This window comes from Tachysurus vachellii, chromosome 10 (assembly GCF_030014155.1).
Source record: "Tachysurus vachellii isolate PV-2020 chromosome 10, HZAU_Pvac_v1, whole genome shotgun sequence".
NCBI lineage: Eukaryota > Metazoa > Chordata > Actinopteri > Siluriformes > Bagridae > Tachysurus > Tachysurus vachellii.
The window spans coordinates 10,057,991-10,083,690 of record NC_083469.1 but is presented as its reverse complement, the minus strand read 5'-3'; the positions used below and the strand labels follow the sequence as shown (position 1 = coordinate 10,083,690).

At 37.5% G+C, this 25,700-nt stretch overlaps 1 protein-coding gene and 1 pseudogene across 1 annotated transcript; both read right to left on the bottom strand.

The window, feature by feature from the left end:
* Positions 1-5,168: 5,168 nt before the first annotated feature.
* LOC132852496 (ornithine decarboxylase-like) lies at positions 5,169-8,287 on the bottom strand (annotated as a pseudogene).
* A 5,522-nt stretch (positions 8,288-13,809) lies between these two features.
* On the bottom strand, positions 13,810-17,329 carry LOC132852300 (ornithine decarboxylase-like). The gene is made up of 10 exons (XM_060879408.1): positions 17,285-17,329; positions 15,949-16,074; positions 15,682-15,855; positions 15,436-15,608; positions 15,107-15,323; positions 14,952-15,035; positions 14,693-14,855; positions 14,488-14,600; positions 14,130-14,344; positions 13,810-14,012 (listed from the first exon to the last, which is right to left on the bottom strand). Exons 2-10 carry the CDS (start codon positions 16,045-16,047, stop codon positions 13,886-13,888), a joined length of 1,365 nt encoding a protein of 454 aa, XP_060735391.1. The 5' UTR covers positions 16,048-16,074; positions 17,285-17,329; the 3' UTR covers positions 13,810-13,885.
* Between the last annotated feature and the right edge of the window lie 8,371 nt (positions 17,330-25,700).

Genomic DNA, 25,700 nt, shown 5'->3' with positions numbered 1-25,700 from the left:
ATCTCAACAGTGATTTCTTTTCTTTAAAAATAAATGTTTTTTTAATGTACTATTAACAAAAAAGCAAGCAAAGCTTTAAGTGTTGTTTAAAAGTAGTGAATTAGTCTGTCTTAGTTTAAAGGTAGTGAAAGGCTTGGCAACCGTTTACCATTCCTAGGATATTTAGCATAGTTCACTAAGCCTATTAGAACAAAAAATGGAAGAAAAAAAAGATCAAAACCTATATCAGATTATCAGATAATTACATGGAGTTATAAATTCTGTAATACTGTATGAGATGCATTTTTGACTAGAATTAACCTACTCTTAAATTTGAGTCTTCAGAATTTGAAACGTGCATTTGGTTTGAAGTTGTCAATGTTTCCACTTTAGGCCTAACATAAGAAACTTCATTATGTGTAAAGACTACATTGCTCTAGCGGTGGTTGTGAATATGGCTTCCAGGCCATATTCCAGACCTTTTCTAATCTATTCCCATTTTGTCACTGTGTTTCCAGACAGATCCTGTGATCTCTTTCCAAACCAGAGCATGAGGCAATTTTCTATTTCTAGCTTCAAACACTAGGAAGCACATCACTTTTAATGAGTAAAGTCTGAGGATGAGTAAGATGATGTTCCAATTTTGTTCAGGGCCTGTGAAGATGAAATATACTGTTGGTTAAGTTGGTTAAGGCTAAAGGACTGAGTCAGAATTTCTGCTGTACTATGTAGGTGGGCTTTTTTCTTAGGAGGCAGAGTTGGAAAGGCATAGCTGAAGCTGTGTGTACATATAGAAACTATATTTATGTGAGATACTACATGTGTACACTGTAAAGGCGCCTGTAGGTCAGTATGTGACTCTGCAAGTTTTAACCTTCCAACTAAGAAAAGCTTTATTTCTGGCAACACTATTGGCTTCCAGCTATAGCAGTTTCTTGGAAAACATTGATGGTGCCATTAAATTTAAAATGACAACAAATGCACACTATGAACTGGTTTTTGTGCTGTGTCCATACAACAACATAAGGGTCACATTGGTGATGTTTACAACACATTAGAAAGTTGGACAAATGACAACATGTTTAACAGCCAACGTAATACAGTCAAGTTTTAATACCAGGGAGACTTTTTTTTTTCAAAACTAGTTAGGTAACGAAATATTCAACTAGTTACCTAAAATATCTGGCCACATGTTTGTGGTCACCTAACTATTACATCCATATGTGGGCCTTCTTTAAACTGTTGCCAAAGTTGGAGCGAATAATTCAAGTGTCCTGCACGGAGCCCTGACCTCCACCCCTCTGAATGCCTTTGGAATAAAGCAGAACTTTGATTACGTCACAGACATCCTCTCCCGAATTGCTTATGTGGTTGAACGGACAAATCTGCTCAGCCATGCTCCAATATCTAGAAGAAAATCTTCCCTAAAGATTAGAAATTATTATAACGTCAAAAAAAAAGAAGGACTAAATCTGAAACGAGATGTTCAACAAGCACATAGGTGTGTGATCGTCAGGTGTTCACAAATCCTTTGGCTATGAAGTGTGTTTTAATATTTATAAGCTTTGTGGAATAATCTGTAATTTGGTTCAGAGGATTTTTTTCCTCTTTGCCTCAGTTAAGTTACACTTAATATAAACAGTATACTTTATTGTATTTGGCTCCAAGCTTATGTATAATCACTTTCTGATAAGACAAGGAGAGTTAGAGATGATGTGTTTATCTGTTGTTTGACGTCACCGTTTTAACAGATCTGCAGTGTCCTGTGATGACGTGACCACAGATAATATAACGTTTTCTATTTTTCCCCCAAATTTTAAGAATAGGAGTAATGTGTGTGTGAGGGAAGATTACTCATACAGAACATATAGTTTTGTGTGAGAAACATTTTCACAATATTATATATTTGTGTTAACAGGTCTGCTGTCAATATTAATCTATTGATGATGCTCATTTTTTAAGCAAGACTACTGACCAAATCCTGTGTGTCTTATTCTGTCACAAGAGACATGCAAAGAGGAACACAGACATTACTCCACATTCCTTGCCAACATGTATTACATAATTGATTTTGTATTTCAGAACAATGTACCTGGCAGAAAATGTTCTTTCCCAGGTTAGAAAAATCTGATAGTTGCAGACAAAGTGTTAATTTAACTCTAAAAAAAAAAAAAAAAAAAAAACTTTTTTTTTCTTTCCTCCCTAAACCATGTTGGACAATTGGTAAGAGTGGAGAATCAATATTCCCCTCATTTCAGGCAAATTCAGGACGTAAAGTTATCACCATGACCCACATTAACCAGTCTTTCCATAGGGAAGACTTCTTGGAATCCACGTCAGAGGAGTTTCTTGGCATAGGGACAAGAGGAGGAGACAGACAACCCAAAGCCCTCCCCATCTGCACACGGTCTCTCTCTTACACTCATGCACATGCTCAATGATATTTGATCTGATCACATGATCTGGCATACCATTATGGATGTGAGTCATTCTTGTTAATGTGATTGACGCAGCTTTGTTCTTGTACTCCTCCACACACTTGCACAATTGTTAGGACATCAGCCTATACAGATACAGATGTTTCAACACATGCTATAGAAACAACACCAGATTTAACTGGTTTAAGCAAAAGGATATGTTGGGTTAACAGAGTCTTTCTTCACCAGAAATAACAGAAGAGATCAGAACAAATAATAAATTCTGCTGTGATCTATAGATAAATCTTTTCCCTTGTTGAATAATCATGTTCTAACAGTCCCCCTGTAATGTTAAAGTGCCAGACAGCCACTAACTTTAACTTTAACTAACACTAATGACATTACAACACCAACCATGAAATTATCACCAGAATCTATAAAAACATTAACTATATTTAAATGTAAACACATTGGGTGGAGTTTTCCTTTAATCTTTATTTTTGTAGACAAAATCCTGGCCTTGGACTAATTTTCAATGTCCTGTTTAGTCTAGGATGCAGAAAGGAATGTAATTTAAGATAATTTAAGATGAGAAACAGTGAAATGCTTTGTTGTGATTCGTGTCTGTGTTGTGTGAATACTTCAATAACTGGTGTACCTGGGATGAGCCTTTGCTTTCATATATTAAAGCTACTTGTAATCGAAACTCTTTGTTCACTTCTTCCAAATTATAGCCTCCCATATATGTACATGGGCTGTGCCTAAATGGGCTTTCGTGCCATAAAGGCAGCACAGACTTGTATATTTGTAATTACCTGGTGTCGTCAGGTATTACACAGTCTTGTTTGGAAACTGGAAACAAACACTCCCAGATTTGTGCCTTTTGTACTGACGTTAAAGGTGCAGCAGTCAGTTATTTCTATTATTTACTTGGACAAATGACATGGAAAATATGTAGAACATGATAAAAAATGTTTTTTTGTGGTTGTGAAAACCCATTTGGAACATACTGAGCTGCTTTTCTGTTCAGCACAGAGTGGTTACTAGTGGTTACATTTTCCTGGCACTTCTAATAACTTCTAATAACTATAATAATCAACAACACATTACCACCCAAAGTATTGTCGCTCACTCAGTGTATTTTTTTTCCACACCATCCTGCTTATACTCTAGAGACGGTTGTGTGTAAAAATCCCAGAAGAAATACTCAAACCAGCCACTTTTGGCATGTGACAGTTGAAGTTCACATACCTTTTCTTTATTCTGCTGCTTGAGTTAAACAATAAATGAAGCTCTTGACATGTATCTGCAATATTTTTATGATTTTATGCATTGCACAGGTATACACCCATTCGTTTGTTTAATTCTTTTTTCCAGCTTAATCAAACTACCTCCAAGAAAGTATAATTTACATAAACCTGCTTTTGGTATATGGTTTTATGCTTTAGTTAAACAAATATTTCCTAACCTATACTTTAATCCATTTGAGTATTAACACAATGTGAATAAAAATGCATTAATGGTAATAATTCTGTGCTTTTACAATAAAATTCATACTTTCTGTATCCAATATTCTATTGTATTCTTGACTTTTTCACATTATTTTTTAACACATACACAAAAAGCTATTGGTGAAATAAAATCAGTTGCAGAGATTCCAATGGATTCAAACAAACAAACAACAAAAATACTTAGCGAAATATGGCTTAACTTTATTATTCGCAAAATTGTCTTTTTTCCTTTCTGCTGTTCATTTCATTACATTAATAAACCTCAATCTAGGTCTACATTATTGCATTTGAATTATTTGTTGTAAGAGTTTGGCTGGAAATTTAGCTGTTTTCCATGACTTAAGGCTATTAAATTGCTTATTAAAAGATGCTTGAATCAGAATACTGGTGACCATATTTTAGGTGAAGCCACCTCAAGAGCTGTACAACTCATTAGGAAACAAAAGTCATTGGATATCATCAGCCTTTGACGTTTGTCAGACTACATCAAGAAAGCTCTGCATTTTGGGTCGCAAACCACAGCCCTGAGCCTGGAATATGTCTGTAGACCAACAAAAACTTTTAGTTTATAACCAAACACTTTTGCATTTATTCTGTGCATTTATCTACTGTATTAGACACCAGGCTTTTCTAATGATTTCTACATATTGGAGGATATTTTCCGGCTGTGTGGAGCTCTTTTAATGCAGACAGACGGTACACTGAGATCATTTTCTCCAGCCAAACCAGCTGAATCAGCACATTTCTTTCCCCTATCTCTTTGCCAGAAAAAGACTGAGAGGAAGGGCAGAATGTACATGAGGGATCAAAGGGAATAGCTCAGGATATACAGATGAGGGAGGAAAATGCAAAGAATAATAATGTGGTGTTCTCTTATACAGAGCTAAATTTCACACACAGCAGTAAAATCTGAATACTTTTAAATTCATGGCAAAATATCTTGACAATCGAGACACAATTTAGTTCATCTCCTAGCAGCAACTATGCAACAACTAGAGTTACAGAGATCACATTTTTTTCCTTCATTTTGCATTCTGATGTCTGCTGTGAAGAATAGTTAAAAACTTTGACTTTAACTCTGATATGTTGTTGTGCCAGGTGGACTGGTTTGTAATTGGTATTTCAGCTGTATATATAAAATAATGAAAATGACTTTCAGATTTATTTACAACCAAATTAAGTGAACAATGTACAAATGCAACAAGTTAATTACAACACTTTTTATTTGTAGTAACCATAAAAGTCTTGGATTGCTTTTGATGTGCGTTTAAGTTCATTGTCCATCTGCAGTGCAAAGTGCCGTCTGATGGGTTTTTCGAAGGTTTTGCCTGAGTATGACAGATAATATAACCCAATGCTCTTCAGGATTGGTACTTTGTCAGCAGTCACATTATCAATAAATACAAGGAAATACAAGGAAAATAAATCCATTGGTAGCCATTCAGCACTGAGGTGGGAGAAGAAGTGGGCATAGACAAATACTTAATGCTTGTAAAGTAAAAAATTCCAGAAGCTGGTTAAAAGACAGCTGTAGTTGTCCAAAAATTAAATTATTTTTTTAATCAATTACCTGTTTGGTTATGCATTTAAAATGAAAGTTTGACTGGAAAATAAACCTAAGGAGTATTAAACTGTGATTGAACTCATATTAAAAATGAAATAAAATGATGAACTTTGTGTACATACACACTGCAACAAATACGCTCATTGCATTTTTGCATGGTGAAGAACATTTGATAGACAATAACTTGATATATTTTCTTAATTTACGTCCCCTCTTGTGTTTAGTGAGTGAAGGCATTCACAGCTTTTACCAAGCATGGACAAGGAAAGCTAAGATGTGTTGGTCAGAGTAAAATTTTTTGTTGCTTTCCTCTGAAGTTATTCGGAATTGGACTATAACATGAATGAAAAGGAAATGCATATTACCAGACAGCTTATTTTTGTAAGTGTTACAGCTGTAGACACCCTGTTTTACAACAGACATTTTAAGTCATCCAAACTGATAGTTATATTGAGAAAGTGAGAATTTATATATATTATATGACTGATAATGTAGTCATTATAATATCATATATTTTACTGGATGTGAATTAGGAGGGCGGGCTCTCCTGTTGTCTCCTGTAGTTAAGTAACTGTATAAAAACAAAGCAGATACATACATTCTGGGCATTTGTACCATTGACTGTAAAAACATAACAATTGACAGTGCTCGAAATAATTGGGAACCAACACTGTTTCCTGAATTATTTTACAAATTATTGCGAAGCAGATGTTTTTTACTGCATCTGCAATATCTTAGGGAATGCGAGCAGCACAGAACTCTGGGGTGCTTTCACAGCCATAGTGGCCTGGTATATTCACATGGATCTGTTCTTCCACCAGAGCAGGCATTCCCCGGGCATGGATCTGCTGCATGCATTGCCTAAAATATGATATAGAAGAAACTCAGTGCAAGAAGAAACACTGTCGGAAATAAGAAAACGTGAACTCACCAAGCGGATCTGGACATGACATAATAGATGTCTGGCATTTGGAAGCCGTTAAATGTGGACGAAGCAGCTACAGTATAAGCACCCATGTTTTCAAACAGCAGCCAGTCTCCTACCTGAAGGTCAGGTAGGGTACACAGCTCAATAATGAGGTCCACGACATCACAGGTAGGACCCCAAATACTGCATGGGTACATGCGCTCATCAGGTTTGGGTTTCTATGGAGCACAACAAAATAGTAATGTTTATTAATATATGCAGTGATAAAATTAAATGAAATTTACATATCATATAGCATATTAATAAGGATTAATATAGGATATTAAAAACATAACAGATCATATGCAATTATTTCCGTACCTTGTGTACAATGGGAGTCACATGTGCATGATCAAAAACGATGCAGTTAAAAGATCCATAAACACCATCATTGACATAGTACATTAGAGTTCTGTCATCGGTCCCATTGTCTCCATGTTTGTCATCACGAAGCAGGGTCTTACCATCAGAGCCCAATTGCTTTCTTGTGTTAACCTTTTTAGCAATGATATTGACAGCTAGCGTATATGCAGAGGCCACATAGAATCGTCCAGGCTCAGAAATTATCCTCACACCAGAGTCTGCAGGAAAGTACTTATCCAGTGCAGGGTTGATTACAGCAGTAATCTAAGTGAACCAAAATGAGCACTTTAGCTTGTATCCAAAGATGTAATGCTTCATTTTTTGTTTGTTTTTTAATAAAACACTCAAATTAATATAAAGAACATTAACCGCCTCAAACTTCAGCTTGGAATCATCAGAGCCAGGAAAGCCACCGCCAATATCCAGCAGGGTCATATTGTAGCCCAACTCAGCCTGAGGGACAGTTAAAGTTTCAATTTAGTAATGCAGCACCATCAGACAAGTAAATTCAGACAAGCAAATTCCACAGCATGTAACTACTCACCCCCATGTCAAAGACACAGCGTGCATCTGCAATGGCCTGGGTGAATGTCTCTGGGTCTGTGCAGCCGCTGCCTACATGAAAGCTGACTCCAATGATGTCCAGCCCTAACTCCTTTGCCCTCTCCAGAAGCAGCCTGCTGCTTTTCAGTGTGGCTCCAAACTTCACACTCAGCTTGAACTTTGCTGTAGTCATCTGTAGCTATACGCAGCACTAACCTGTATGGATATACAAATTACCATGAGATGATGGACTTTTATCATTAAATAACACAATGGCATACTTTCTCTGATTCGGAATACAGAAAGCTACTCACTTGGCATTGTCATGGCTCTGAGCAACCTTCATAAGCTCCACTTCATTATCAAAGGTCATCATTTGCACTCCATGTGCAGAAGCATACTTTATCTGTGACACCTGCTTACAGGGGTTGGCATAAATGATCCTACTGGGCTCCACTCCCAGCGACTGCACAAGCTGGATCTCAGTCTAAAGGAAGATATACATAAGTCAGTATTAGTTCTGAGTATTAGTTTTTAAATTTAGTTTTGAAATTTCAGACAAAAATGTCAAACCTTGCTTGCGCAGTCAAAGCCAGTTCCCAGTGTTGCCAGTGTCTTTACAACAGCTCTGCTCTCATTGCATTTCACAGCATAGAAAGGTGTGACACGAGGCAAGAAACGTACCCATGTAAGGTGCTTCTTAAGGACATCACCCAGGTCTGCCACAAAGAAAGCATGCTGGTCACCCTAAAGCACAAACACAACTGTCAACAAAACAAATGCATGCAAATCTAAAATGCATATAAATCTGAGAAAACTCACTGATGACGATTCTGTGATCTTCTGCTTAATAACGTCCTTTGCACAGAGCCCCTCCTCCAGTAAGGTAATTTCAAAGTTGCCAAATAAAGTCATGATAATAAAATCCAGCTCCAGTTGCAGATGAAACTGCAGAAAGTGAACTGTGAGTGTTAACACTATCCTTGTATTTCTGACCTACTGAAGAAAGGGTTGCCCTGTGATAATTTGGCATGGTCCCTTCTCTGGACAACCATGACATAGTCCTTGCAGAATACGTCAAATTCCAAGTTTATTATTGAAGCCAACAATTGATCCTTTACTCAATATTACCTTACAAACAGAACATCAAAATAATTTAAAAAAAGCAAGTGCTTTGATTGACCAGTGAAAATACAACTGCAACCAGTTAAAAATATTACAGCAAGTGGTGATTTGCAGAGTTTATGCACCCTTTACAAATATTGACCCCAGTAACAAGTTACACAAAACAGAAAAAGCTTGACATTAATCTATACCTCTTAGAACCCTCACCTCAAGTCAAATTTATTAAAAAGAAAAAAGCTAAAATATCAGATTGACAAAAGTATTCAGACCCTTTGCTATGACTCTATCATATCATATCATATCATATCATATATACGTAGGACATAGGACTGTCTTGAGGCACATATCTACAGAAGCTACAGAAAAAGTTTTGCTAAATTGAAAGTTCCTAAGAGCACAGCTGACCTCCAAATTTCGTAAATGGAAAAAGATTGGAACAACCAGAACTCCTCCTAGTGCCGGCTGCCAAGCCAAACTGAGCAATCAGGAGAGAAAGATCGTAAGAGAGGTGTCCAAGAACCCAACGATCATGGTTGAGCTCCAGGCTTCATGTATGGACATAGGAGAAACTTGTAAAAGGTGATCCATTATTGCAGTACTTTAACGATCTGGGATTTCTGGGAGAGCGACCAGATAGAAGCCATTCCTCTGTGCGAGACACATTAAAGCCTGCTTGGAAATTACAAAAAGTATTCTCAGGCTATGAGAACAAAATGTCATGCATGACTCATAACCTGTGCAATTTGATTCCAACAGTGAAGCATGGTTGTGTTAGCATAATTCTGTGGGGTTATTTTTAAGGAGAGACACAGTCAGGTGAACAGAAAGCTAAAAACAGCAAATACAGAGATATTCTTAATTGAAAACCTGTTCCAAATTGTTCAGTGAAAATGCTATTAGTACAATAAGAATAATCTGACCTCAGACAGACATTAATAGAATGATGCAGTACAATCAACTTCAGCTTGCTTGGACTTACCTATCAATCAACACTCCACACTTTGCCGATCTCTTCGGTGGCTTGCACTTTCAGTTTTCATGGAAATCTATGCTAGTAATCCCAATATATATCTTTTTGTGCATATCAAGCTCCGCCCCACTAAGATCACAGCATTTATGCAGTTACAAAATTGCTAAAGCATATAATTTAAATGACTGTTAACATGAGCGCAGGCCTAAATGGTCCAAAAATGCAAATGCATAAAGAGATAAAAAATAGCAATATTAATCTTGTTTTATAAAAGACGCTTTTATTAGCAAAAACAAAAAGAGCACGGGTTTCATGTTATAATAATATGGCATGTCGAAAGTACTGGATTCCTTTCCTCCTTGCGTTCTGTACATAGTTTGATTCAACAAACCTCAGAGGAGTGTACATGTGTAAAAAAAACATATTGGTATTACCTGTTTCTACCATTACACATTCATGTTAGGACATATATCAACATAACTGTGATTAAACTATTAATTCAATTCATTCAATTCAAATCAGCTTTACAGAAGCATAGAAACAGAATCAAAATTGTAAAGTTTAAAATTAAATTACTGTTTATCTTTAACATTTATCTCTAATGAGCAAACCTGAGGCAAAGGTGGCAAGGAAAAACTCCCTGAGATGATATGAGGAAGAAACCTTGAAAGGAAGTAGACTCAGAAAAGAAACTCATCGTCATTTGGGTGAAACTAGACAGTAAATAATGTAAATGTAAATAACGTCCTTTCTACAACAGTTTGCAGTCAAGTGCAACCGAGATCTTCCGAGGAACTAATTGGTCAGGATAATTTCTTTATAAGTTCATTATAGACTAAACACTAATTTCTTACTGCCAAAGTCTATAAATGTTCACTGATGAAGAGACCTGTCCATGAGACCTAACCCCCCAGCAGAGTGCACCACCAAGTGATGAGACTCCAACCAGAGATAGGGTGTCAGGATGGATCAGGTAGGTCCTGAAAGAAGAAGCGGCCACACTGGAACTCGGGAATAGCATGTATAGCTTGACAGAGACAGAGAGAGAGATATTGAGGGAATTGAGAGAAAAAGAGTGAGAAACGATTATTAGATTTGTAATCATGTGATAGTTAAAGACAAAGTACATTATGTGTAAATTGCAGGCAGCAGACCTGAGCAACTTGTGTGGGTGGCAATGTGACAGCATCCAAACATCCCAGTTCACCAAACACTCTATGCCCTTGAACCCTCCAGATCTCCTCTTTTATTTACAAAAATTCATATTCATAAAAAAAAAAAAAAAAAAGCTAGATTAACTCTCCTGCAGACCACGGGTCTATCTGACCTGGCTGGAAAGTTTAATGTGTCATAACTTGGGTTTTCCTCCACATATTTGCCTGACATTTACCAGGATTGTTCCAAATTATGAACTTTGCAAGTAAAATTTTGCAGATTTTGCAAATCATTAGACTTCCAGAGTCAACTTGATCCAGCCACTTTTCAGTGCAATGAACATACATACAGACACAAAAACGCACACATAAAATGTCCAGTAACACACGCACCCAAAACACACACTCACACACCACACACACACACACACACATGCACACACACACACACACACACACACACACACACACACACACAAATCTGCATTACATTTCATTAGGTCTCCAGAAAAAAAGCTACACATTTGTAAATATTTCACACTTTTGATATGCCTTTGCCTAGCAGAGGGCAAAATATGATCTACCGAAATGATGCTACACACACTCGCACACACACACAAGCATTGGGCATTGCAATTCATTAGGCCTCCAGAAAAAACAAAAGCTACTCATTTGTAAATATTTCACACTTGTTATATGCATTTGTCCAACTGGGGGCAAAATCTGATCTACCAACAATCTTTACACACACACGCACAAAAACCGAGGGCTCTCAAGTTTTGAAGACAGGCAAGCGTGACATCTCCAACCCCCTGCAACACCCCCCACCCACCCACCCAAAAAAAAAATACAATAATGGGGGAGGTTGTTGTTTGGTAAGGATCACTGACCGCAATTTCACCAAATACAAAGTATTTGTTTAATTTCCATTTATTAATGTTTGTGTGTGTGTGTGTGTGTGTGTGTGTGTGTGTGAGTGTGTGTGTGTGTGTGTGTGTGAGAGAGAGAGAGAGAGAGAGAGAGAGAGAGAGAGAGATTATGACTGGTGTTGTTTATTGTAAGTGTTTGTTGCCTTTTTGGACACCTTTATCATTTGTAATGTGTGCAAAACACATGTATTTTACTTCTTTATAAAAATTTTAACCTGTGTGTGTGTGTGTGTGTGTGTGTGTGTGCGTGTGTGTGTAGCCTGTTGTTGGTTGATCAGATGACATCTGGTTGGCAAAACAGATATTACAAGTGTAAAATTTTCACAAATGTAATGCTGATCACACAGAATGGTGATCATTGTAGAATTTTTGATTTATAAGCATTCAAGTCAATTTGGCCTGAAAAAAACAGGTTTTATTATTTGCTGACATTAAAAATGGTCGAAATGGTTTCAAAACAATCTCCTAGCTTTGAAATATACCAGCCTGTAATAATGCATCAACTTTTGTGCCTCTATAGTGAAAATAATTCAAAATTCAAAAGTTTTTTTTAATAAAAAATGAGGCATTTTTGTATATAAATAAGGTTTATTATACCAAATAATACATATATTTTTTTTGCAAAATACATGTTAATATGTTGGAAACAAGTTAGACTAAAAAGGTGAAAAAAAAGGCTGTCATATATACTTCATTTTTTATAAGCAGTCAAAACAGACAAGGTCAAGTTGACTCAGCGCTCCTAATTTGCATAGGAATGCAGAAAAGGTCTGCAGGTGAGTAAAACAAATGTGTTTTCAGCCTGGACATTCAGCCAAAAACTGAGACTATATCTAAGTCTCAAACACTAATTGGAAAGCTGTTTTATAACTGTTGGACCCTGTAAGAAAAATCTTTGCCCCTGCTGTAGCCTTTGATTCTTGAGGTACTACCCAGTAGCCTACACTTTTTGCACTTCTGTCTTGTCAGATTTAAAGGTGGGTCTCCGATTTTTGAGAAATGCTTCAGAAAACTGAGTCGGGCCGAATACTAAACAAAAATCAAAACAAACGTTTAGCCAATGAGCAGAAAGGGGCGTGTCTTGTCAATATGTGGCGGAGAGAGTGTTCAGTGCGCATGTGTGACATTAGCAGAAAGGTTTTAGCATTGACATGGAGGATAAAAACAAAGAAAGAAAGAAAAGAAAGGCTTACGATAAGGCAAGACGTAGGACCGTGTTAATATAGGATCAGCTTTCCAGCGCTGGAGAGAACTGAAGGAGCGGGAAGTTGGCCGCATTTTCACAGATTGGAGTTTCCCGAGTCAATAACTCCTGAGCTAAACACTGTTACTACACAAATAACACCTCTTTTCTATCGTAGTAATGTAGAGAGGCAGCTACAACCATGTTTTGTGTAGTAACAGCGTTTAGCTCAGGAGTTATTCACTCGGGAAACTCCAATCTGTGAATATGCACCAACTTTACTTAAGACGCCGAGGTCGCTTTTTTCCTTCTCGATAGGTGAGTAACGTTGGTTTTGCTTTGTTTCACAGAACTAATATATGCCATCCTTTGCATGATTATGCTTGTGTGTCATTTTTGCTTGTTTGTTTATCTGCAATCGTATTGTTCTTCCCTTCAGCTATGATAAAGTCACATTTCTTTCCATTAGTTGCTTGGGTTGCGTATGTATGTGTGGGCGGAGCTATCAATACAGGGGTGGGACCCATTTGGGTTAGGGGCGGGTTTGTTTTGGTGATTTCAAATGTCAACATTGGCTTTCAAAAATCGGAGACCCTGCCTTTAAGCAGGAGGAAGTTAGTATGCATCCACTGTCTAATATCCATTACACATTCTTTAACCTTATTAAGGTGGTTTGTTTCTTCTTGTATGTTTAGTGAGTAAAGGCATTCACAGCTTTTGCCAAGCATGGACCAGGAAAGCTAAGATGCAGAGATCAGAGAAAAATGTTTTGCTGCTCTGAATTGAACTATAAAACGAATGAAAAGGATGCATATTACTAAAAATGCATATTACTAGACAACTAATTGTTGTCAGTGTTACAGCTGTAGACACAATATTTTACAAAATACATTAAGTCATCCAACCTTATAGTTATAGTGAGAATCTATCAGCAATTGCTGATATTATAGTCATTATAATATCATATAGGGTAATTCACTGGATGTGAATTAGGAGAGTGGCTCTCCTGTAGTCCCTACTTAAGTAACTGTGTAAAAACAAAGCAGGGACATACATTCTGGGCATAAGTAACAGAAAAAAACGCAGAAAAATTACTCTAAAACATTGGGCACCAACACTGCTTCCTTATTTATTTTACAAATTAATATGAAGCAGACATTTTTGTACTGCATCTGCAATATCAGAGGATGCGAGTAGTGCAGAATTCTGGGATGCTTTCACGCCCACAGTGGCCTGGTATGTTCCCATGGTTCTGTTCTTCCACCAGAGCAGGCATTCCCTGGGCATGGATCTGCTGCATGCATTGCCTAATATACGATACAGAAGAAAGTTCTCAGTTTATCCATCTGTATAGATGGATTCAGCAGAAATATAAATTCAGTACAAGCAGAAACACTGGAGAAAATCAGAAAACCTGAACTCACCAAGCGGATCTGGACATGACGTAATAGATGTCTGGCTTTTGGAAGCCGTTAAATGTGGACGAAGCAGCTACAGTGTAAGCACCCATGTTTTCACACAGCAGCCAGTCTCCTACCTGAAGGTCAGGCAAGGTACACAGCTCCACAATGCGGTCAAGGCCATCACAGGTAGGACCCCAAATACTGCATGGGTACATGTGCTCATCAGGCTTGGGTTTCTATGGAACAAAACCAATTAGTAATATTTATTCTTTTTGTTCTATAAACTGTGCAATAATATGTAAAAATGACTTTATATTTCCAAAGAACATATAAATAAGGCTTAGCAAAGCTAACAGATCATCTATATTTATTTCAATACCTTGTAAACGCAGAATTCATGTTCATAACCAGAGCATGCAGCATTAAATGAGCCATAAATTCCATCATTGACATAGTACATTATAGTTCGCTCACTGGTCCCAACATCAACACCTGCATTGCATTAAGGAAAAATGTTATGGCTCTATTGTTTCAGAAATATAACATTAGATACTTCAGTTATCACTTAACCACCATGGTCTTACCATCAGAGCCCGATTGCTCCTTCATGTTGACTTTCTTAGCAATGATGTTGACAGCTAGTGTATATGCAGAGGCTACATAGAATCGTCCAGGCTCAGCAATTATCCTCACACCAGAGTCTGCAGGAAAGTACTTATCCAGTGCAGGGTTGATTACAGCAGTAACCTAAGTGAAGCAAAAATTTTAACTTATAGTATGGCAAAAATTTATTATTAAAAAACACTCATAAATAGAAGCATAGAATATAAATTCTAAAATAACCTCCTCAAACTTTAGCTTGGAATCATCAGAGCCAGGGAAGCCACCACCAATATCCAGCAGGGTCATATTGTAGCCCAACTCAGCCTGAGGGAGAGTTAAAGTTCAGTAATGCAGCACCATCAGACAAACAAATTCCACAGCATGTAACTACTCACCCCCATGTCAAAGACACAGCGTGCATCTGCAATGGCCTGGGTGAATGTCTCTGGGTCTGTGCAGCCGCTGCCTACATGAAAGCTGACTCCAATGATGTCCAGCCCTAACTCCTTTGCCCTCTCCAGAAGCAGCCTGCTGCTTTTCAGTGTGGCTCCAAACTTCACACTCATCTTGTATTTTGCTGTAGAGTCATCTGTAGCTATACGCAGCACTAACCTGTATGGATATACAAATTACCATGAGATGATGGACTTTACCATTCATGCGTTTTCATCTTTAATTAAACACAATGGTATAGTTTAGAATATGAATAAAGAAAGCTACTCACTTGGCATTGTCATGGCTCTGAGCAACCTTCATTAGCTCCACTTCACTATCAAAGGTCATCATTTGCACTCCATGTGCAGAAGCATACTTTATCTGTGACACCTGCTTACAGGGGTTGGCATAAATGATCCTACTGGGCTCCACTCCCAGAGACTGCACAAGCTGGATCTCAGTCTAAAGGAAGATATACATAAGTCAGTATTAGTTCTGAGTATTAGTTTTGAAATTTCAGACAAAAATGTCAAACCTTGCTTGCGCAGTCAAAGCCAGTTCCCAGTGTTGCCAGTGTCTTTACAACAACTCTGCTCTCATTGCATTTCACAGCATAGAAAGGTGTGACACGAGGCAAGACATGTGCCCATCTAAGGTGCTTCTTAAGGACATCACCCAGGTCTGCCACATAGAAAGCATCCTGGTCACCCTACAGCACAAACACAACTGTCAACAAAACAGAAAATGCATGCTATACACATTACCACCAAACTAAAATGTATATAAATCTGAGAAAACTCACTGATGAGGATTCTGTGATCTTCTGCTTAATAACGTCCTTTGCACAGAACCCCTCCTCCAGTAAGGTAATTTCAAAGTTGCCAATTGAAGTCATGATCATAAAATCCAGCTCCAGTTGCAGATGAAACTGCAGAAAGTGAACTGTGAGTGTTAACACTATCCTTTTGTTCATGAGAAGCAGGATATTTCTGATCTGAAGAAAGGGTTGCCCTGTGATAATTTGGCATGGTCCGTTCTCCAGACAACCATGACACAGTCCTTGCAGAATACGTCAAGTTCCAAGTTTATCATTGATTGTTATCATTTTACAATTGATCCTTTACTCAGTAGTACCTTACACACAGAATATTAAAAGAATTTTAAAAAGTGAGTGCTTTGATTGACCAGTGAAAATACAACTGCAACCAGTTAAGAATATAACTGCAAGTGGTGATTTGCAGAGTTTATGCACCCTTTACCAATTTTGACCGATTTACTTTTCTTTCTTTTTTTTATCATGTATGCCATTTAGCAGACGCTCTTATCCAGAGCAACTTACATTTATCTCATTTATACAGCTGAGCAATTGAGGGTTAAGGGCCTTGCTCAGGGACCCAGGAGTTGCAGATTGGAGGCCCTGTGATTCAAACTCACAACCTTCTAGTCAGTGGTCCAACAATTTAACCACCGAGCAGTTAGGAAGAACAAATAACTATTTAATCAATTCAGAAAGTATTGAGACCCCTTCATTTTTCCACATTTTGTTATGTTGACATCAATCTATACTAAAATATCACATTGTTAAAATATCACATTGACTAAAGTATTCAGACCCTTTGCTATGACTCAATTTTAGTGCATCCCATTTCAGTAAATTAATATCATAGCAAAAACCCAAGAACTCTGAGATAGGACTGTCTTGAGGCACAGATCTGCAGAAGCTACAGAAAAGGTTCTGCTGAATTGGAAGTTCCTAAGAGCACAGCTGACCTCCAAATTTCATAAATGGAAGAACTTTGGATCCTCCTAGTACTGGCTGCCAAGCCAAACTGAGCAAACGGGATAGAAAGACCTTTGTAAGAGAGGTGCCCAAGAACCCAATGATCATAGTTAATCAGAATATGAGAAACAATATTCTCTGGTTTGATCGAATGAACATTGAATTCTTTGGCCTCAATTCCAAGTATCATGCATGAATCATCACCTGTGAAATATCATCCCAACAGTGAAGCATGGTTGTGTTAAGCAGAGAAACAGTCAGGGTAGACAGAAAGCTGAACACAGCAAATACAGAGATATTCTTAATGCATATTGACAGAATGATGCAGTACAATATATTTCAGCTTGCATGGACTTACCCAATAATCAACACTCCACACTTTGCAGATCTTCTCGTAGCCTTGTGCTTTTACATTTCATTGAAATCTATGCAAGTAAGCCCACTATATAGCTTTGTGCAAACCAAGCTCCACCCCACTAAGTACACTAGCATTTATGCGATTAAATATTGGTTAAGCATACAATGTAACTGTACATACAGTTCTACAACAGTTTGTATTCGAGTGCAACCAAGATGTCCTGAGGAACTAATAGGTCAGAATAATTTCTTCATAAGTTCAATGATACGCAATGGCAGTTCAAAGGCGGTGTGACAGTCTGTCCACAGCAATCCCATAGGTTAGGGGCTGTCAATGGAGAGCTATCCCCAGCAGAGTGCACCACCAAGTGATGAGACTCCAACCAGAGGTAGGGTGTCAGGATGGATCAGTTAGGTCCTGAAAGAAGAAGTGGTCACACTGGGAACTCAGAAATGGCATGTATAGCTCAACAGAGACAGAGAGAAAGATAGATCGAAAAAGAAAGGTGAATTGAGAGTAAAAAGTGAGAAAGGATTATTAGGTTTGTAATCATGTGATGGTTAAAGACAAGGTACATTATGTGTAAAGTGCAGGCAGCAAACCTGAGTAACTTATGATGGTGGTAATGGGACAGCATCCAAACATCCCAGTTCACCAAACACTCCATGCCCTTGAACTCCCCAGATCTCCTCTTTTACCTATTCATAAAAAAGTTAGATTAAACAAATGAGTTCTCAGCCTGGACTTAAACACTGAGACTGTGTCTGAATCTTGAACACTAATTGGAAGGCTGTTATATAACTGTTAATCTAGGTTTATAAGTGTGTCATCAGCATAAAGGTGGAAGCTAATACCATGTTTAGGAATAATTGCACCAAGAGTCAGCATGTATAAGGAGAAAAGTAGCGGGCCTAAAACAGAAACATGTGGAACACCGAACATAACCTTAGTATGTTTATTGTAGTCACCATTTAGACCTTACAAACTGATAACAATCAGTCAAATAGGACCTAAGCCAGGAGAAGGCTGTCCCCTTAACACCAACATTTTCTAGACTATCAAGTAGAATAGCATGGTCAATGGTGTCAAAGGCGCACTAAGATCCAGTAACACCAGCAAGGAGACACAACCCTGATCAAAGGCCAGTAACAGGTCATTTACCAATTTAACCAGTCTTGTCTGTGCTATGATGCTGCCTAAATGTCATTGTTATTCCTATGTGGGTATAGACTGCTGCTATGCTAAAATCTTTTTCTAGGATCATGGAGATAAAGGAGATGTATGATATTGACCGCTGTCAGTAGCAATTGGTATAATCTGTTTTAAAGAAATATGTAGGTAGGGGATCCAGTATGCAATAAATCAGTGAAAATAAATCTCTTGAAGGGGAGTAAATCAGTGCCGGTCAGAAACAGTAATATAATTATCAACAACATTATCTATCAAATTGTTTGATTTTAAATTAGTAATAGAGTAATAAAATAAAATTTCTATAGAGTAAAATTTCTAAATTAATTGAAATAATTCATGAAGTCATTGCTTCTGCATATTGATGGTGTGCACTTTTCCACAGTAGTTATACTCCTAGTTAATTTTGCTACAGTATTATATAAAAAAATGTAGGATTATTTTTATCATCTTCAATTATCTGATCTAGCAGCACTAAGAGATTTTTTTGTAGTTCAGAAGAATTTCATTCATGCTAATTGAAATACTGATGATTTAGTTTGATGTAATTTACGTTCTAATATCCTAGTTAATTCGTGTGGTCATTGTATCAGGGTGCTAATTTTTTTTTTTAATTATTTTCCTTTTAATGGAGATACAATGTCTAAGGTGTAGCAAATCATTGTCTCTAAGTAAGGAGTCACCTGATCAAGTTCTGTGGGGTCAGAGGACGATCCAATCATGGATGATAATTCTGAGAGACTATTGGTAAATCTCTCTAAACTAGCAGTTGTAAATGTATGTTAAACATGGTAACATGGCAAGTTGCATATGTTGTGTCCAAGTCACAATTTAAATGAAATAAGATAATGGTCTTAGATTGTGGAAGATCTGATTGTGGAAGTGTGTCTATATTTTATCTGTTTAATCCAAAAGTTAGAATGAGATCGAGTGTGACCTCCATTATGAGTGGGTCTTATTACGTTCTTATTAACCTCTACTCAATCTAAGATGAACTGTTCTCGGAGGATCTACAAATTTATCAAAATGAAAATTAAAGTCTCCAATTAATCCTTTGAATGAAGAAATAAGGTTTGAAATAAAATCAAATTCATAGAGGAATTTGTAATATAGCCCCAAAAGTCTGTAAATAACAATTATGCCCCTTTTCCACCGAGGCAGTTTGAGTGCTGGTTCAGAGCCAGAGCCTAATTTAGAACCAGTTCTTTCTGTTTCGACCGCCAAAGCACTGGCTCTGAACCAGGAAAAGTGGTTCTTAAGTAGCACCAAAACGTTGCTGGTCTAGACTTAAGAACCGCTTGTGTCAGGGGCTGGGGGCGGGGCTACTGTTAGTGCATTTGATAATGTAGCTTAAGTATACTAATGTTTAATACTTTTTTACTTTAAGCACACATTATAATAAGTAGCTACATGCTAAGGCTACATTTTTTCTGTGTTAATGATAAAATAACATTATGTACTTTCTCGATTACAACCTCCGTTTATACAAATTACATGGAGCTGCACGTACACGTTGGATTCGCCGCGTTTGGATGCTAATGTAGGTTCACAAAGCCATGAGCATTAACAGTAAAGCAACATCCGCTTTACGCATGTGTTTGTGTTTGCCGCAGCTGCGCTAAAGTTCCTGGGACACGTGACTCGTATACAGTGACGTCAGACTCGGCTCTGTGATGGCTCTTTAGCCGGTGGAAAGGCAAACCGGTTCTTAGAAGGTTCGCCAGTGGAACCAACTTTGAACCAGCACCAGTGCTAGCTCTGAACCAGCACTCGGTTCTTTTTGGTGGAAAAGGGGCATTTAGTGGAATTGACTCAGTAGACTTATTGGCTACATATGTTAAGTTCATTTTATGTTGAAGCATATAGAACTTTTGAAAATGTGTTGAATTTATGTCTAGACCTTTGCATGTTGATTAGCTTATCATCAAGAATAACTGCAATACCTCCTCCCCTGCCCGTTAGGCGTGGTTGTTCTATAGAACTATAAACAGGCGGACAAGCTTCATTTAAAAACCTGTTCCGTTTCATCCATATTTCTGTTAAGCACAGAACACTAAGCTCCTGATCAGTAATCATTTCTTTGAGTGCTTTAGATGCAAGAGATCTTATATTTAACAGTCCTAGCTTCAGATCATAGGTGCTGGATGTGCATTCACTATGATCTAATTTAATACTAACAAGGTTACTAAAAAAATTTTTTTAGAGTAAACAGACACAGTCTCTATATTGTGAACCCTGCGTGGCGACTCATTGCAGCTAGCAGATGGTCGGATTAGCCTGCTTGTCTGCTCCCTGACCCCGGCTCTGGATTGTCACCGATTAACAAGGCCTGTTCTTAAACTATGTGCAATGCTGCTAGAAATAAAGAGAGCAGCACCTACCTTGGAGGGATGGACACCAATGACATGAGCCTGGTAAAATTGATGTCCCTTCTTCATTTTCATCTTCCTCTGATTTACCTGATATCAACTCTGATATTTGTTTACCATGTTCGTGACTATGTCACTAACACTACTGTAGCAACCCTTTCAAATTAGGAAGTGTATAAGAATTGTATGTGCCAAGGAAATATCTTGAAACACAACTCAACCAATCAAATTAGCAGAGAGAATCTAGATGTTATTTAATAATTTTTTTCCTACATCTGCATCCAGCAAAAATATATCTCTATGCTCATACAGTAGCTAGTTGGCTAGTGTTTATAAGCATGCATTATTCTGTTTAACTCTGCTTCATCAGGTTCATCCAATATGTTTAAACAAATTCTAGGATGCATTAATTTAATGTTTGAATAGGTAAATGTGGAATTATAATGAAGCCTTTATTGACTTTTTATGGAAATCATGACAAGTCAAGTCAAGAAACTTTTATTGTCATTTCAACCATATATAGCTGTTGAAGTACACAGTGAAATGAGACAATATTTCTCCAGGACCGTGGTGCTATGTAAAACAAAGACAGAGCTAAGTCTTAGTCTAAGGACAGAGCTCTAAGGACAGAGCTAAGTAAGTAGTCCTAGCCACATAAAGTGCATCTGTGCAACCTGGTGCAAACAGTGCAAGACAAAAGACAAAAAGACAGTGCAGGACAAAAAACAGTGCAAGACAAAAGACAAAAAGACAGTCCAGGACAAAAGTCAGTGCAAACAAAAGACAAAAAGTCAGTGCAGGGCAAAAGACAGTGCAAACAACAACAAAAAAAAATACAGCATTACGCAAAAGACAATACACAAAAACAGCCCTGACCAGTGTAAATACTGTATGTTCAACTAATATTACGTGTGCAGAAATAATGGAATAAACACATATTATAGTATTATAGCAGCAGTTATATGAGGTATTATAAATTATTGTGCTGAACAGTTCAGTTCAGAAGTTGTGCAGAAGTTGTGCAGTGTGCAGAGGTTCTCGGCTAGATGAACACCAAGTACAGTCATTATATATACATTTGTATCATTTCTGTTAGCCCTATATCCATATACATCCTATAATACTTTCAGGATCTAGGTTATGGGTGTACATTGCTATAACAGATAAAATAGTAAAATGAATACCATGAGATTATTTCTTTAGGTTTTTTCATACAAAAGTGTATATGTGAGCCAGGCAGACACTGTGTTAATCACATATGGCAAAATGGCTTATTAAATCGTTGTTTTATATAAGCAAGTTAGTGGATGCAAAAAAAAAAAAAATGAATTATTGTAAAACACAGTCAAATGGCAGGATTTCTCTTTTGAATGGAATAGTTAATGTGCAACTTATCTTCATCCAGTTCAGAAAAGTGCATTAGTTACACACCATTTAATGCTGCACTAGCTTGCTAACTTTATATCCATGTTAGCTGGCTGCTTTCCATTGATCTGAACATCCTGTGTAATGGAAAAAGACACTCACTGCCCTGTCCACTTTATTAGGAACACCTACTCATTTAATCAGCCAGTCATGTGGCAGCAGGTTAAGAGTTTCAGTTATTGAATTAAATTCATCCTCTTTTGAACACTGACATGTCTCCCATTATATTGTGTGGATTATACATTTTATGTACAGCTACGCTATTGCTCTGTAAATTTAACCTTCACACTCACCTGTTCTTACTCATGGAATACAAAATCAGTGAAGATTGGCCACCAGTCCATGCACATATAGACACATATAGGTATGAATCTGACAACACTAAAGTGTTTCAGTATCATATGTTCACTTCCTCCACTCAATCACTTCTTCATGCTTTAATCTGGCATGTCGTCAATACTGGATTCCTGTCCTCCCTGTTTTCTGTACAATGTTTCATTCCAACAAACCTCAGAAGAATGTGCAGGTATACTATAAAGACAGCATAGACTGTTATTACCTCTTTCTACCATTCACACCACAGTCATGTTAGGACTTGAGAAAACATGTTCAAACATTTGTGATTGAACTAGTAATGAAGCACAAAAACAGCTCTATGGACTATCCTCTTGTGAAATGAGCTGTTGTGGTATAACAGATTTACAATGTTCTTAAAACATTTCCAAATGTTTTACATACATTTTTTTAAGAAATGGAAAAGTTCAAGTCCAAGGTCCATCAAGCTTGGCCCTTGAACAAGGCCCTTAACCCTCAATTGCTCAATTGTATACAATGAGATAAAAATGTAAGTCACTCTGGATAGGGGTGTCTAACAAATGCCACAAATGTGACTGCTAAGAAATCAAGCATAAACACTACAGTGTTCTCATCTAACTATTTGTATTTGTTGTACAAGAGCGGTACAAAATTTAACTGCTTTTTATGATTTAATGCAATCAATAGAACAGATATTTATTTAAGTTGAAATGTCATCCTTCATGTGCAACTCATTAGGAAACAAATCATTCATGTGCAACTCATTAGGAAACAAAAGGCATTAGATAACACCACGGCCTCTGATGGTTATGTGATTGCAGTAGGAAAACACCAGTTCACAAACCACAGCCCTGAGCCTCTCTGAACACTTATAAAAAACATTAGCGTACAACAAAAACTTCTCTGAAATTATTAGGCTGTTTTTATTTATTTATTTTATTTTCGGTTTTTGCCTGATGGAAGGATTAATCATATAGGCTTGGTTTAGCAGATAGATGGGACACTGTGATGACTCTCCAGCCTCAGCACATTTCTCTCCTCTATCTCTTTTCCAGACAGTTGAGGGGAAAAAAGACAGAGACGTGACAGAGACAAAAAAAGCCCACCAGTATGCAATCAAAGGGGATACATGAGGAAAGACCTGATGAGAAAGAGTAAAAGAAAGAGGGAGAGAGAGAGAGAGAGAGAGAGAGAGAGAGAGAGAGAGAGAGAGAGAGAGAGAGAGAGAGAGAGAAACAAACAAAGGGTTTCCCTATATAACTTTTTAGCAACAGCAAAGTCTACAGGTTAGAAGGCTTTGTGGTTTATTGGTAACACGACTTCCATAAAGAATAAAAGAGAGGCTAATGAGGGAATGACTATTTATTGCTGCTATTATGCTATATGTTGTTATGATCCGCATACTTCTGATTTGATGTTTTATGCCAGATACCATTCCTGACACAACCCTTCCATTTCTGCGCTTGGGACTGGAACTGAGAGTTAGCCCCTCAGGGGCTGGGTTGGTACTAAACCCAAACATGCTAAATTCTGATAATAGAAAATAATCTCTTTTGGTGTGGTAACAGTGACTGCACTTAACTGTGTCAGGAAGATAAGAAGATGTGCAGCAAAATTATTGAAACTCAATGTACATTTAGAATAAATTCCAATAATTAGAAGCGTGTGCTCTGAATTTAATTGGGTGGAGAACATGTGCATACATAAAGATAGACTTTCACACTTATATATATACAAAAAGTACATTGTGCATAGAAGTGTTTTCTTCATGTTTTCTGATTTTGTTAGATGTTATTTAAAGAATTTCCGAGATGTTAACTTCTACAACAGAACCTAACAGATCAAGATTGCACAACCTAAGAAGAATAATCTAGAGTAAAATAGAGTTAAAATAAAACTATACAGCATCTCTATTTAGCCAGTAACTGGGCGTTGATTCTAGCTCTCACTTGAATTTTGTCCAGAAATGAAACATCAGAGGTGACAGCCCCACTCTTCCTATGTAGTATACCACCCTTGGCCTTGTGCCCTGGTTCCTGTCACGTGATGATAAAAAGGGGCCTGCTGCTGCTCTTTTCCCAGAAATCTCCCTCTCCTTGTTCCACTTGTCTTTCGAGTATTCAAAGAAACCAAGCACAGCACTGAAATCCCTGAGTAGACCTCACATACACCCAGACAAGTCTTTGAGTGGGAAGGGTGTGTTTTATGGCTGTATTGAAGTGCGTGTCAGGATGGATTACTCTGTGAAAGCTGAGCCCTTTTGTCTTGTGCCCTGGACCTACAGAAATGTAGGCTAGGTTAATTTAAAAAGAAAAAAAAAGAAAGAAAAAAGAGAAAAAAGCCTAGATGCCTCACTCTTTCTCTAGCCAAGCCACTGAACCAAACATCAACCAGCCTAGATAATGAAGTTACACACACCGGATATAACAAAGAATTTAGGATCTTTTATAAATCAGGAAGTCAGACCTTTAATGGGCTGAGAGAGGAAAACCACAAAAATGTGCATGGAGTGCTTAGTTAGTTGAACTGGTCTTAGCAACTCAAAACTAATTCAATTGCAGATTACATTCTTCAGCCCTAATCTATCTTAAAGATTGCCATTTAAACTGACTGATTTTTTTAGCCTGTGCCCTTATGTGCTTTCACTACTAGTTATAATCATTAGAATAGTTTTGAATGCTTTGTTACAAAATGTACCGGCTCTGAATCAGTGACCTATTTTCTGCTGTCTCTCCACCATCATATCCGGCTTGTGACTTATCCCAATGCATGTCTGGGATGACCATGGTGACCTTAACAAACAAAATTGCTTTTGTGAGTTGATCTGCCTTTTTGGTGAAAGCACTAGACAACTCCTTTCATAATAAAGTAAATAACCCATGAACGACTTTCATATGAATATTTATATTTAAGGCATGGTTAAAAAGATTTTACGAGTTGACTTAAATCATGAACAAGTTACTCTGGCTAAGCATAAAGCTATTAGCATTCTTTAATCCATGAGGTTGTCCAGCTCCACCACATCATCGTCTGTTCAAACTTCTCAAACAGGTCAGCTTCTACCTTCATGTTAATACCACCATCAACATCATCATGTTTATCAACTCGTAGATCTTTAG

Coding starts and splice junctions, on each gene's coding strand:
- LOC132852300 (XM_060879408.1), bottom strand. CDS start 16,047: ATGATCATGACTTCAATTGGCAACTTTGAAATTACCTTACTGGAGGAG. Junction 14,345..14,487: donor ATGAATTCTGCGTTTACAAG/GTATTGAAATAA, acceptor TTTGTTCCATAG/AAACCCAAGCCTGATGAGCA. Junction 14,013..14,129: donor GTCATGTCCAGATCCGCTTG/GTGAGTTCAGGT, acceptor ATCGTATATTAG/GCAATGCATGCAGCAGATCC.